A 15,917-nucleotide genomic window follows, 5' to 3' on the forward strand; every position below is an offset into this window, starting at 1 on the left:
TTGTTTGGGATTTCAAGAAGCACCGACCACTAGCTGGCATCTTGCATTTTACTGTATTTCCATAATGTGAATGAACATACCTAAAGGCCCTGAGTACAAGAAGACAGTTTATTCTAATTATATGTTGAGACCGGTTTGCTAACGTGTGTGGTTGGTTTGCCTACTTAGCATAAAAAACAGACATAATTGAGCTATATATAATGCACATCAGTCAACCTGTCAAGTTGCTGAATTAAGAAAACTCAGGCAAGTTCTTAACTGCAGAGGCTTTCAGTTTAACAACTCAATATTTTAATCAAGAGGTGGAACAGAAGTAAACTAAACCATAATTTTAGTGACAGTTTACTCCCTGGACATTCTGATATTACTACTGGATTTTTTAAAAATCCATTTATTAAGTGCTATGCATGCAGTAAAGAAAGAAAAGTTTTTGTTTACTTAAAACTAAGCAAAACATAAAAGTAAAAAATAAAAAACCCAAACAAACAAACATTTCAATGTGTTATTTTTCCTTTTTGCAGGGAAGGGGAGACACATAGACAGTCCTACGAACAAATTTTGAAAAAATTATTTTTGATTTTAAAACAGATACCAATGTTAACTTCTTTTTAAAAGCCAAGTCTTAAACATTTCTTAGGAAGCCAGTCAGGTCAAACAATACAGCTGTTACTGCTGGAATTTTGTTTAAAAACAACAACTATGAATTCAGTATTTAAAATATTTGAAAATTATGTTTGTCTAAAATATAATAGAAAATTCTTTTCATTTGCATTTTTTCTTTTTTTCTCTTTTCTTTTTTTTTTTTGTTTTTGTTTTTGTTTTTTGATTCTTAGACAATATATCCAAGTCATAAATTTCATTGGACGCTCAAAACCATCTTTGAAAGCACTGCATACATGGAAAGATTGTTGATAAACATTGATTTAAAAAGTAAGTTACTAGATAAAACTGAAACTAGTTATAAAAATCATGCTTCGCGACCCTCATATTTTCTTTTTTTCTCCAAAATAGATTCTTACACTATAATTAGAGAAAAAACCGCATCCTTCCCTTTTCTGAACTCTTATAAAAGCTACACCTTTTGTAAAATACTGTTCTTTTAAAATGCATGAACATACATACACACACACACACACACACACACACACACACACACCCGTTAGGAGGTCGAGCATTCAAATGGAGATGAAACCCAGCACCTTCCTAGACTGCTATAGAGAAACATTAGCCCCTGTTGCTTGTGAGATGCAATACTAAATCATTAGCACAGTAGAATGGCTTGTTTCAAGGAGGCACAACTGTGGTTTGGGGAATATATGCTTTTTATAATGGGCAAGTCTTCATAAGTCACTGAAAATATAAATCGGAATTATGCGAACGAGTGGAGTGGCCTGTGCCATGTCCATGGGCTTCCTTCAGCAGCCGAAGAGCACTTTAACTGCTGTGGGAGGCTGAAAGTGCGCCCGTGGAAACACTGGGTTTTCTTTCCCTCTTTGTTTCTCCAGTGGTCTACTCTCCCCCACCAGAACAGCAAAGCCGGTTCCATAGGCTTAAGAAAAAAAATAATAAATCTTAGGCTATTAGCAGCTGATGATTGAACAATGTAATCTGTGTAGTGAACAGAGCCCTTCTGAATTATTATAGAGTACGTGGATTTTCAACATTATAGACAGGCCGTATAAAACCAGTTGTAATTCAAGGGTGTGATGTTACAGCCCCGCATCATAATTGGACTTGCACAATCGAGGCTTACAAAGCTCCCTTCCCCAGTGTCTCCACAGCTGGCGTTCAACACTGCTTCACCTGTAACTAAACCACCTTTTATTTGCTCTGATTATTAAAAACATTAAATCAGGCACATTAAACATCTCCTGGTTACTATTTTGTGAAAAGCAAGAATGGAATGAACTCCAGCTGTGGGTTGCAGGCAAGTGAAGCAACAACTAGGTCCCCATGTTTGAGGACTGCTTTTTTTTCTCTTTAAACATTATTTTTTTTCTTCACATGCAATGCTAAAGGGAAAAAAATAAAACAGAAGAAAGTCAAAAGAAGAGTGCACAGGGAGCCCAGAGAAAGCAGAAATGGACAGGAAAATTGGGCACTGGAGCAAGTGGCCCAGGAGGAGAGGAGAGGTGGTGAGACGCCTGGTGGGTTTATTTGGACATCGATAGATCTTATAATCCTTTACAGTAAGAGAAACAAAATTGTGGGAAAGGCTGCGTATTTATCTGGGATTCTGGTGACATCACAGTGCAAACTCAACATGAGTTATGATGCCATCAGATTTCCTACCCAGTTGCCTTGGATCTTGTCTTATTTGACATCTAAGTACGCCTCCTTTTGGCTGAAAGCTATGGTTTAACAAGATTCAATGTTTCAGGCAAAGAGTTGGACTGATAAGATGGAAACCATGACTATATACAGAAAAGGTTCAGTTTATAAACAAGTAACTGGTACCAGAAAAGTGGAGAAAAGCACCAAAGCATTTCCCAAGCTGATAGATATTAATTGCATAACTCCCTTTTTTCTTATATAACTAAGTATAAAAGACAACATTTCCATAATAACTATAAAAATGAAAGCCAGTCTTTGAAGGGCTGAGGAGTCTTCCAGGTCTGAGTTAATTCTAAAAATGCCCTTAAAAGAAAGGACGCATGGTATGCTACAGCTCTTCTTGGAGGCAAGGTCTGACCCATGCAGTTTAAAGAATCGGATTCAGGTCTGTTCTGTGAGTGGTGAGCTGACTGAGGGTGGAGCTTCCTACGACCTCGCTGACTGCAGAGGAAGTGGTGATGGTGTTATGCTGGATGACTTGCTGCTGGGAGCAAGCTGGGACGGGACTTGCAGGAGGGCTACTCTCCGGACCTAGGAAAAAACACACATACACACACACCAATATAGCTCTTTCTTGTATGGACTTGTGGACCCCTCAGAAAAAATTGTACTAGACATTTACTTGAAATAGAAGAGTTTCGCACTATTTTTTCTGGAACTTAATTTCAAAACTTTATTTTAAACTGTAGTCACAAAGCTATGCCTTCCCAGTTTATAGCTACAAGCAAAGCCATGCTTTCTATAACAGCAATGTTATTTGATGTGTTTGAGTCTTGGGATGTGAACTTCCCCATCCTGTACTTTCAAATAGCATCCATATATCAAATGTGGAAAAATACTCACATGTGGTGGGAGAATCTGTGTTGCTCAATCTAAAAAATTATTTGAAAATCAATTGACCTTCAGCCACGAATCCCTGCTCCTCCCACCATTCCCAACTCAACCAGCATTTATCCCACTGACATTCCTGGTGCAGAAATTGGGGTCTAGGAGAAGGGATCTACTTTACCTATTGGCAAACTGAGACAGGGTCACTGGCTTTGCAGCCCAGTGAGTAACATGAGGTGTATCTTGAGGCACTGGATGAGATTCATCCAGTGCTGGTTTCCCAGCCCAAGTATTTCTCAAGAAGACTGCTAGGCCACTGGCAATTGGGCTCCAGCAGGCTATTTTCTTACTTGCTACAAAACTTTAACTTGGTAGGATTTTACAATATGAAATGCTAGAGAAAGTGTAGCCAGAAATTACCAGGAAGTGGTGGGTATGGTGTTGAATAGGGGTCAGAAAAGAGGGATCCCCCTGGCAGAATAGTCTGGCAGCCAATCAAGAATTCTACTATGATATCCACCAGGGAGTGCAATCTACACTTTACTTTTGCCCTTTTAATAAAATTCAATGCAAAATTAGTGGCAAAAAATCGGACACTAAAAAAGTGAAAAATCGAGTGACTTACTTAGATATCCTTGTGATTCTTTCTGCATGGCTGTTATTGGGCAGTCTTTATGTGTTAACAACAACTGTTTCAGCTGTGCCACCTCGTTTTTCAACATGGATACTTCATTCTGGAAAGAGACATAGTAAAGCCATGTTGAGAAGACCAGAGAATACAAACCCAAAGCCCCATATGCTTTCAACAACGAAATTGACAAACTTTTCTTCTGTTATGTCTGAATGATATTAAGAATATTATTTAGTGGGGTCCATCTGAAAATTTGTAGCTTACCTAGGCTATAACTTAAGAGTTGAACCCTATTAACAGGCCAGACCACACCCTTTAGGTGATGGGCCCTGGGTCCAGGTTACCCAGGTAAGCATCCCCACTCCACATTTACTGTGTGACCCTAGGCAGTAACATAACTCAGCTGAGCTCCAGCAACCTCGGTTATAAGACGGAAATAAAAGCAGTACAAAATTCTTGGGTTGTTGTGAGGATTAAATGAGGTAATAGATGTAAAAACACTTAGAACAATGCTTATCACATAATAAGCACTCAGTAATTTAGCTGTCATAGCCTTCACAAGCTCAGGCTGACACTCAGTATGAGAAAGTGAACATGCGGCATGCATTGGGAAGAATTAGGTAGCAGGATTAGTGGCTTCAAAGTGAAATGCAATCAGAATAAGCTAACTAATCTACCATTAAACTTCCTAGAAGAAGTCCCACGTGGGCTACAGTTCAGCAGAGCACATCCACCTGCCTGATGCCCAAGTAGCAAGTGGTACTGGCATGTGGTGCCAATGTTGGGTATCCACTGGTGGGATGATGTCAGCACAGGGAGGCAAGCAGCAAAGAAGTTTTGGGCCATGATTGAATTAATTTGATCAATTCATTAACTAGTTTGGCTAATTTCAACCTACAGATTCTTTTCCCCCTCAATGTCAGGGTGTTGTGAATTGTGATTGTGTTTTTTTAAAATTATGAGGGCCGGCCCGTGGCTCACTCGGTAGAGTGCGGTGCTGATAACACCAAGGCCGCGGGTTTGGATCCTATATAGGGATGGACGGTTTGCTCACTGGCTGAGCATGGTGCTGACAACACCAAGCCAAGGGTTGAGATCCCCTTACCGGTCATCTTTTAAAAAATAAATAAATAAATAAATAAATAAAATTATGTACTCAGAGAAGTGTCTCAAGTCTCTGCGTAGTAATTCACAAAGGCTTGCTCATAGGTTTGTAGAATACTGTACTCGGCCCCCATTGTCTACAAATATAAATGTACTATAGATGGTTGGCTCCAAGGTGCTTCCACTTGATAAAAGTAAACCATAAACATAGCGCTGTCTTGAATAAGCCATTTTAAAATTGTGATAAATAATACCCTCTCTCTGGATAAGGTTTTTTTGTTGCTTCCAGGCATTATATTTCAAAAGTAGGAAACTTTAAAAAAGCATACACACAGAAAACGGCGTTTAACATTGCTGTCATTAGATTGTACCTATCCTTTCAATATGAGCTAGGCTTTTCAGGCATATATTTATTACCTTGAAAAGCAAGTTTGGATTCTAGAAATTACTTAAAAAAATTAAAACCTGTTTTAAAGAATATTTCCCATTTCCGACTTTGAAAAATACATTATAAGCAACCACATATTAAATAACATTTGTAAAAAAGTAATAAAAATCTCATCTACAAAAGCTTTTCTGTTTCTTCTCCAAACTTTACAAAATAAAAAGGCCCTATTTGAGAAATTAACCTTAATGATGAATAAATCATTTAATTGTACAGGAAAATTGCTCTTAAATCTGAGTACATTCAGGAAGGTGAATTGTACCTCCGACCTCCAAATGACTGTGATTGATAAGGGGCCCTGTCAAAGCCAAAAGTGACCCTTGTCAATTCCAGGGTCAGTGGGACAACTTTATTTACAGGACAATTTATTTTAACCTTAAACACTCTTTCCTTTCTGTTGTTATGCCTGTCTAAATTCAGATCGCCTTCCTTGTTTTTCTCAGTTCCCTCTCTGCTTGAAATAGCATGTATATAAAGAAAGTCACCTTTATGTTAATTGGTAGTACATAAAAGTAAAATTTAATCTTGTATGTTGATTTTGTATCTTCTGACATCAGTAAATTTATTAGTTCAAGTAGGTTTTTGAAAATTTCTTATTTTTTTAATACAATATTATGCCATGTGTAATAAAATACAATTCTATTTTTTTTTCCTTTTTGTCTTTTTTCATGACCGGCCACGGATCGCAACCCTCAGTGTCGCGCCCGTACCGGACCGGGACCGGCTACGGGATCGCAACCCTCGGTGTTGCTCCCGCACCTCGCTCAGCCAGTGAGCGGCTGGTCTGTATGTGGGATCCGAACCCTCGGCGGGAGCGCCGCCGCGCTTCCCAAGCTCACATAGACCTTTCACAGATGGTTTACCTCTTCTATTGCACATAATCCTTGCTTTCCAGTTGGAAAAGCATCTTCTACCCCCACATCCTTTCACATAAAGAAAGATGTTTTAAAAACAGAAAGTTGTTTCATTTTTATTTCTAAGAAAACATTTTAAAAGTTCTTATTCTTTTTTGCTGAAAAATTATTGCAGGCATCTGAGAGCAGTAATAGTGAATTTTCTTTTTTTTTTTTTTTTTTTTGAAAAAGGGAAAGAAAGTCACTTTTGGGCCCTTACATAAAAGCAATCCGTGGTTAAAAACAAAACAAACAAACTAAACAAAAAAGGAAACTAAGATATGTTAATATATATACGAATATAATTGCCTCAAAATGAAATGTCATATTATTTGCATTTGGACTATAGAAATACCGCTTTTCTGAAATCACAACTTCCAGACACCTGCACCCTGAATAGAATCTCTCAGCTGCATATAATGTAGATAAGGGTTCTTAGAAAATGCAATCATGTTCCAATTTTTAGTGAATCCACACTTTTCTACTGTGACCCAGAAGACAACAAATAAAGAAACTATTAAAAACAAAACTGGGGTATCTGGCTTTCTAATTCTTCTGGAAGTAAAAAACACTCCTGCTTGGTGGTTGTGTTGGAGAGGTTGAATTTAGACTCCATTTCTCCCCTCCCCCCATGCCATGGGCAGTCACACCCTTTCTAGGCACGTTCTATCTCCCAGGCACACAATGTTCACTGCCTCTTCCTTAAGAAAACATTCTGAATTCCGTTCTCTGAGTTTCTACAGTCGCAAGGAGCTAACTGCTTACAGTACTTGGCACATCCCAAACTGTTTTACAATAAACCTTTTGCTTCCATAAAACTGCTTTGCTGTAAAACAGCACCAATCACAGCTCTGAACAGCATATGTGGTGTCCTGGCTTATCACTGAAGCCCCGTACAAAATATATGCCTTCAGTGGCATTTTGTCTATGGACAGCAAAATACTTTACTAATAAGCCAATATATTGTAAGTATAGAAACCAAGGCCCTGAGACTTGTGGTGGTCTGTAAAAAACGCAGGAACCCAGAGAGTATTCTGACAGCTGACCATCATTTAAAGATATAGGTGAGTACAGACATATTTTTAATGTAACATGTTAGTCATCATGTTATTTAGCCATGTCATGATTGAAAAATGAATACCAATTAATATCTCAGTAGAGAAGAACAATCAGCCTCTCATTTAGGTTATATGATGCTATAAGCACTAAATAAAGGCCTAATAGCCACAGAAGCAACAGAAATTCATGAAGTAGTAACCAGCAGGAAAAGGAACTCTCAACCTGAGGTTGAAAATAATTGGGTTAGAATTATCAAATTGTCATACCAGCCAAGTGCTGGACTAGTTCTCTAAGTTCCTTCCAGAAAGATAGCTTTTTATTCTGTGAGAGTTTCTGTGTTGCCTTCTATTGAGAAAGCTAATTGCCTAAGTATCTAATGAGGGATTCAGTCTTGATTTTTATTCATTAGTTAACTACTTTGGATATTCTCAAATATGCTTATATTTCAGGTCGTATATTTCATAAGGGAGATGGTTCTAGCACCTCTTGTGCTTCTAGATCATATCAGGGCAGGTTCCAAAGCAACACTTATAGTTTTACTTTAGAGCAAAATTTTGTATGTCCGGGTATGTGTCCATATTGTTGAGAGAGTCAGGAGGTTCTACTAGGGGACTCTGGCATAAGAAAGGTCAAGAATCACTGCCCTAGAGAAAGAAGAATGAATCGTGTGCTGTGCACGTGCATAATCATCTTAAGGATTCCATAATGAAAGAGTGATTGATGTAGGAAATGCACAAATACTAGACTATATTTTAAGTAAAAATCCTTTTCAAGGAACATAAATAGAATCACCTTGAATTCATTTTGGAAGAGAACAACCAGATAGCAAATGTTTAAAAATGCATGAAAGAAATCAAATGTGGCCTGCAAGTCTAATAGTAGGGAAATAAAAGCCAGGACTTCAAGAGGCATTTTCTGACTCTGAATTACTTTGCTTTATGAATTAAGGAAAATCACTGATTTTTAAAAATTTTCCTATGTAGGTTACAATAATATTTCTAAATCTTAATATAAAAGCTCTTTGCAAAAGCAAAGTATTAATAAGTATCGATTCTCTTGCTTAAATCGACCCTTCATTTTTTCATTTTTCTAAACTAATTTGGGTTTGCTACGCTAAAGCAGTTAGCCATTTAAATAAAGACTATAAGAGGGCAGATCCAGTTGGATTAATCTATTTTTAAACCAATAAGTTTGCCTTGGGATGAAGTAGCACCCCTATACAGATATTCAATACTATCATAACGTACTTTAAACAAGTACTCCAAGAAGTCCCTAATAGCTACATTTGCAGTTTTTAGCCTTGGGGACGTCATTTTGTTATATGATAAATCCAGATTGCTTTTTGGTGTAAGCAGTAGTTTGTGCCAAAAAAATAATTATCAAAATGGGCCCTACACTATTACCCTCCTCCCCTTTTTTTCTGTAGATTAGCTGAGACCAGGTTTGGTTCACTTTGAAACAAAGGACTTTCAATTTGTCAAGCAACAGTTCCCATCTGGCCTATTCTCTTGCCAAGTCCCAGACCTGGGCTCATATGTCTAAAATTTCAGCAGCAACTTAGACCATGTGCCTTTGCACACACACAAAAAGCAATTATTTCCATGAGTGACCAGATGATTTCCATATCCTCTATTGAACACAAATGATCTTCTGCATATCACATCAGCAGCTGATGAATTCAGAGCTATCTTAGGCCCTCTGTATCAGAAAAAGGAATATGCATTCTTTTAGTTTAAGGTTTTTCTAGAATGAAGATCACAAAGCAGTGGGTTAGGTTAACAAAAGACTTGCTTGAGTCCTCATTCTGCTACATATTGGTTGTGTGACATTCGGGAAGACCTCTAATTTCCCCAAATCTCAGTTTCTCTCTATATAAAATGTCAGATAGGGTGGTTTCTAATATTTCCCCCAATTCCTATACCTGTGTAGACCTCTTGGGCAGAGACATGTTGTGAGACTAGGAAATGAAGTCTGGGAATTTGATTTTGTTTTCTTAGGTCTGGTTTTTCCAATCTGAAACTCTGCAGCCTAACTAGAAGGTTCAATGCTGGAAAACAACTCAGAAGTGGCAGCTGGCCATCCAGACCTTGGATATTCCGTTTGGCTGGAGTTTGTTTGCTTAGCACCTTCCATTTCTGTTTACTTAAAATTTGGCTTGCTGGACCCGCCTCAAGAGAGACACCTTTTTCTTTTGACAAAGGTCCAGTGAGAGGGAAAGGTCACTGAAAGGTGGCAGAATATGCAGCATCCTCTCCAGCATCACAGGGCATGGTGCAGGACACACGACATCATAGCAGACACTGAACAGTTATGGCTTCTGTCTCTCTGAAGCAAAGCAGTGGTTGGAAAATATCAATGACTTAGTTTTTCCTGGGACTGCCCCTTCCTTGGGTGCTGCTTTAACAACCAAAAGGTATTAGTGCCTGTTGCATGGACTCAGTAAGATTTTTCTTTTCCTGGTTTTGGGGGGCTAGAGTTAGAACTCTTAGTACCTCTTTTCCTTAGCCATTTTGGCTCTAAAGAAATGTTAGAAATCAGTGGATTAGGGTCTAGTCAAGGGCAAATTTACCTTATGCGCTTTGCAAAAGCAACCATAAGTATGCACATGCCAAGTTACAAACACTCTGACCTCAAAATCAACTGGCATCTTTATTTCCCTGGTTCTCCACTATGATCCCCCCATGTTTTCATATTCTAGGATCACAGTCAATACTCTGGAGTAATTCCTCAAGGACTTATTTTAGTTAAAAGTGATTAAAAGACTTGACATTTCATATGTGTAAGCTGACTTTTGGTGGCTCCTTCATCTAAGGCAGTGGTTCTCAACCAGAGCCAATTTTGTCTTCCTTTCCCAACTAGGGGACATTTGGCAATGTCTGGAGACTTTTCTGGTTGTCACAATTGGGGGTGGGGGGTGTGCTCCTGACATATAGTGGGTATAGGTAAAGGATGCTGCTGAATATCCTACAATGCTACAATGCACAGGGCACAGCAAAGAATGATCCAGCCCCAAAGTCAATAGCACCAAGACTGAGAAAACCTACACATTTTCACTGTGCTCCTGCAGACCTCAGAACTGGTAGCAAATTTCTGGGGTTCCCCAACTTAAGTCATTGCAGAACCACTGCTCTAATGTTTGCTATGTCCACATATATCAGAATGTATATTTACTTAACATGTTTGTGCAAATTAACTCATTTTTTAAATGATTTAGCCTTGTCCTTACCAATAAAATTTGTGAAACTGCAGATTTGATGTCCTAATTACATTTTTCAGTACACATCAAAATAAAAACGTGACTATTCATATTAAAAATGTTTATCTATGTTCTACCTAAAAGTTTCTCACACACTAATATGGCTGCCAAATTCTAGAAGTGGATTTAAAGGTGTCTAGCCATTCCTCTGTGGTTTGACTCCCTGCAATCACATCCTTGCCAAGTGGTCAGGCAGCCAATGCTTGGACACTCCAGAGATGGGGAACTCATTCATTTATTTAATAAATATTCACTGAGTGTAGACACTATTCTAGAAACAGGGGATAGAGAGTGGGGGGATATTACACAGTCCCAACCTTCTTGTAGCATGCAATCTTATTTCCCCCCATATCTGCTATATTTTTCCCAGTTTCTTGCTCATGTGTATCACAAAAGGAATGATACATTTAGGGAAAAAAGTAAACATCCACAAATTGTAAAATTCAGCCCATGTATAACACAGACTTTCCTTGCATCTTTCAATTTGCACACTGGGTGTCCCAAAGCCGTTTCCATCTAAAGGAATTGAATATGCAAAGCTTTGGGGGTCTGGCACCCGAACTGATCCTTTCTAAGGATGATCCTTTCTAAGGAAAACCACGTGGGGGAAGAGGATGGAGGTGGCCTATGAACCATTAAAGTGCAACTGCCCTATTCTGGGCACTTTCCCTCTACGCTCTACTCTTTGGCCATTCTCTCGGCTCCTGCAATCACTGGACTATAGTTCACAACTCTTATTGCTATCCCTGGACTGCTTGTCACATGTCTATTTAAGTTGCCTTTTTTTCTACTGGTGACTCCTTTTTTACATTAGAACAAATGCCCTGAACTGCATCATCTGTACACCATGACGTCTGCTGGAGAAGCTCTGGATACTAGAGTTTCTTCCCATCTCTCAGACACTCCCAGAAGTGGCCTTGTTATAAAACATCCCCAGTTAAGCCACTCAATGAAAAGCAAAAATCAGGCAAGATTCAAATCTTACTGAGTTGGAAAACATGACTTTCTTTCAGAGCAAAGTAACCATAAACCTTCCTTTATTCCATTAAACAATAATATAGATAATCTAGTATAAGCCAAAGCAACAATAGAAACAACTGCTTTTGAAGAATTATTATGTACCAGGCACTATGCTAACTGCATTGTAGACATTAGTTCATTTATTCCTCTTAACAACTCTATAAAGTTATTATTCCCATTTTATAGATGAGGAAACAGAGTCAGAGAGGTTCAACACAGCAAGTAATTGCTGAATCAAGGTTTGAACCTCTGTCTGATGAAAGCCTGTGTTCCTAGCCCTATGACTTGGTTGGGTAGGTCTTCCCTCCTCAGAGTTTTGTAGGTAGACTAACTGAAAACTGAATGGTTTATTTGTTTTGTAGAGTGCCCCAGAATTAATAAAGCTCAAGGAGTTGGCCTGCAGTTCTTCTGTGTGCTAACTGTGTGGTGTTACTGTTAGGTCAACAAGTGCCTACAGGACAGGAAATGCCAGCTGTGCACAGGGCCTCTGAATTCCCAGGAAGCAGACAGTGGGCTGCACCTGAAGCTGCATGTTCGTCTGGGTGAGTTCTTCTGCTTTCTTTTCCAGTGACATCACCCAGACCTTCCTCTTCTGTCTGCAGCGAGTGGCAGCTGCCCGGTTCCTTTCCAGAAATTTCCGCCGCCTCTCGTCGGGATCCTCGTCCACCACCCTTCGCCGGCGCCCCCCTGTGGGCTGGGGCGGCTGTATTGTCTGGGTTGGCTGCATCTGTTGCGTTGCTGGTGAAACCTGCTGGGACAGAGAGGGAGAAGGTGATAGGGATAGGGAAGGACATGTTGGTAAGGAAAGAAACCCAAGCTGGTGTTAAAATGCAGAGCGCAGGAAGCCAATTGCTTTAGGAAGCGTATAAAATGTGTTTGCTATAAATGAAATAGACAATGAACTCATGCTCGTGAAAGAAAAGAAAAAGCATCATTGAGCTATATTCTGATATTTTGGCAAGATATAGGAATGACTTGTGAAAAGATGTAGTCAGGTGAATTTTTCCCTAACAGGCATTTTGGCTGAATCACAGCAGAGGAAACATTTCTTTTTTCCCTCAGGTATTAAAAATGTTTTATTTAAGGTACGTTTAAAAACCTTAAAGTAACTGATGTATGGCTATCTGGTGAAAACAGAGAGGTCAGGGTTATTGTCACAATATTGATGAGTCATCTGTCATCTGCAAAAAACCTCTGGGCAGGTTGTAGGCTCTTTTCATTCTAATGATGTTAAAACTGTGTTCCTAAAACACACCTCTGGGACATCGTTGTCACTGTGACTCCTATTAAAAGAATCCCATGAAGCTGGGAGGGCAGTTGAAATCCTATTTTCACTATTTCACAGTTCTTATTGCAGAGGACTAGCTGGACCTACAAACTTTAGATGGGTCTGCCTGTTCTCAGAGCTGTCACTAGGGTGGAGGGAGTTACAGGAGAGCTTTCCAGGTGATTGGAAGGGCAGAGCCTTTGAAAGCAGCAGTCGATGAAAGCAGCACTGAGCCCTGTCACATGCTGTGTGTGTGAGATAGCGGGGGTGGCTGTGCATTTCCACATGCCTACATTATAAGGAAGTCCTAGGAATGGCAAAGCACTTTATTAAAAAGTTTTATTAAGCTTAGAGATTCCTTGTAAGGTCTGCATGGGACTCAGCAACATCTAAGGTTTTAGAGACCCCCACACATACAAACTTTATTTCCCTTCATGAGGCAGACACACAGCACCTTGTGAAATTTCTACGACTGACTCTTTATATGTCTGCACAGCTAATGTACTTCACTCCTTTCTCCTTCTTCTTTCTCAATAAAGGTATTTTTTTTTTCTCTTTCTCATTTCTCAGTCACTCAGGTTTATGGCCGTAATACCTATAAAGTTGTTTTACAAGAGACATTTACCCTGTAGAAATAACAGGCAAAACATTTCTAAAATGAAGCCCAACAATCTTTTCTACCACATTCCAACGCTATGATTGAAATCAATCAGAATGACTGTAATGGCTACTGGTTGACATCGGCTGACTGATAGTGATATATTTTAATCTTAAACTCTATCAAACCTTATATGACTAATTGTAAGAGAATCAGGCTCGGGATTGAGGTCAGACTACATCTCAGTAATTTTATTTAAAGCAAAGACATTTTCTAAAACCGTGTATTGGCGATTCCTTTCCTCTCGATCATAGAGGAATAACAAAACAAATTAATTGTCTAATGTCTTACTCACCAGGGTGGCTAGTGAAGACGTAATCCTTGTTATTGGCAAAGATTTAGCACCTGTCATTTCAAACGCTAACTCCCAAGCGTTAGGAGGGAACATGCTAACTGCTCAGTTATTTTTGCCTTTACTGTTTATGTGTGTGTGTGTGAAATAGTGATCCTTTATCACCAGCCCTAAACAAGACTCAAGAAGACAAACTGGTTTTTAATCTCTGCTGTAGGGACCTCTCTTTCAATTCCATATCCTTCTACCCCAACTTCAATCCACGTTTAAACTGTGACACGTTTCCTGTGCCTTCACCCAAAGCAATAAGTGATGTGGTGGTTTCAGGCGCAGCGCAGGTTCAGGGTTTAAGGTGTAGGTTGGTTAAGAGAAATTCCTGATGGTGTGAAGTGACCTCTGACGCTGAAATCACATCCTTACCTGCAGGAGGATCACAAAAAGCCAGGAGATATTGGAAATGCAACCCTAAGACCAGAATTTGTGTCCCTGGTACATATTTTATTTTAAAAACGGAATTCTCTTGGCATAGATGTGTGAAAATTTTGATGAAAAATAATGAATTGTGATTTCAAAAAGATAATTTATTCTACATCATATTAAAATCTCAGAATTAAAAAAACTCTATTCCTACTGTTCAGATGACCATAAGATTAAGCAACATGACAAGATCTCAGTAATAAGCCACATTAATACAAGTTGAGTGGTATTTTAGAATACTGTCTAAATGATCTGGTTCAAATTTTAACATGACCAAGCTGGACTCTTTCTTTTTAGTATAGAAGAAAAAAGAAACTGTTATGTACCTAATTATAAGGCAATTAACTAATTTTACATACAATTGCCACTTACTGACTTCAAACAGGGCAATTGGCTAATTGGTAATTAACTACTGAACGGCTTTTACATTCAAAGAACTGTTAAACTTGTTTGTGAAATAACTTGCTCATGAAGGGAACCAAACCTTGATGTTCTCCTTTTCCTTAAAAAAATAACTACACATGCAAATCAGTTTGCCAATATTTGACCTTGTAGTTTTCCTTTTCCCTTCTAAATACGTGTCCTAGTATGGCATTTGACTAAAAATGTGACTAAAAAGGTGCTCTGGATAGTGGTTTTTTTTTTTTTTTTTTGCTAAACTACTTCCTAAACTTCTATCGAATTACCGTGGTTTGGAATTAATTGTGGCTAACATATTTTGAAAACTGTGCCGAGCACTTTACAGAGATTCTCTTATCTAATACATGTAAGAGCCCGTGAGCTTAGTCTGTTATTACTCTTGTTTTGCAAATGTTAATCATCTGTGTTGACAGCCACACAACAAGGAAGGTGAGAAAAAAATAAACGTTTTCTTGTTCTAAAGCTCAGCTCTTATTAGCTATATGGTATACCTCAATGGACCTTTACAAAAGTAAGCTTATCTAATGAATCGATTAGAGAGTTGCTTGTGAATGAGCCATTTTGTGGATGCCCAGATTTGGTGTGTGTTAGGGGAGGGGGGCTCAAAGCTCAAAAAGCTGCCTAGCCTGAGGTTTTGTCTCCAGAGGCAGATGACAGAGGAGATCGTGAATAAGTGTGGTTTGGCGGTCCCAAGCTTCCAACACCATTCTGACCTGGCTGGTTGGAAGCTGGCAGTGTGGACTGCGGACTGGGTGGAGGGGGCTGACGAAGGTCATCCTGCCTGAGGATCCAAAGCATTCAGGGCTAGCCACGCTCCTGGACATGCCCTTCATCCACTTACTAAAACTCACTTGGGTACACAGACTCGCCTCCCTTCTTGGCCCGGGTGACATAACGTCTGCTTGGTCCCCCGACCCTCTTTCACTGTAGTCTAAATGCTGGCTTTCTTCCTAGCCACTCCTGTTGACTCCCCACCCCTGGGATTTGGCCTTTCTCTTGGTCTGATCATCTGCAGAGCTTGGCTCTCTCTCTGCTGCCTCCAACGCATTTCACATTTGGTGAGATGAGTCACCTCTCTTCACCATTGACACAGCACCTTACGCCCGAGCATCCCTGACCGAGCCTCTTTGTCTGCCTCAAATTGCTACTCTTTACTAGAGTTTTAACATTTACTGCTACTCAGAAGATTGTCCATTGTACTTGATTTCCATTTTACAGGTATGGAAAAAAATA

General features: G+C 39.3%; 1 protein-coding gene across 2 annotated transcripts in view; it reads right to left on the minus strand.

The window, feature by feature from the left end:
* Positions 1–769: 769 nt before the first annotated feature.
* The window catches only part of CREB5 (cAMP responsive element binding protein 5), a 255,669-nt gene continuing 240,521 nt past the window's right edge, over positions 770–15,917 (minus strand). Inside the window, exons 5-7 of one of the 2 annotated variants that reach the window (XM_008578502.1) lie at positions 12,091–12,318; positions 3,788–3,896; positions 770–2,865 (exon numbers count right to left, since the gene is read on the minus strand). In XM_008578502.1, coding sequence (XP_008576724.1) covers positions 2,702–2,865; positions 3,788–3,896; positions 12,091–12,318 — 501 coding nt within the window. In that variant the 3' untranslated portion in view covers positions 770–2,701. The remainder of the gene's footprint in view (positions 2,866–3,787; positions 3,897–12,090; positions 12,319–15,917) is intronic. The other variant, XM_008578501.1, reaches the window with a different exon arrangement.

Source organism: Galeopterus variegatus, unplaced genomic scaffold (assembly GCF_000696425.1).
Source record: "Galeopterus variegatus unplaced genomic scaffold, G_variegatus-3.0.2 Scaffold1703, whole genome shotgun sequence".
Taxonomy (NCBI): domain Eukaryota; kingdom Metazoa; phylum Chordata; class Mammalia; order Dermoptera; family Cynocephalidae; genus Galeopterus; species Galeopterus variegatus.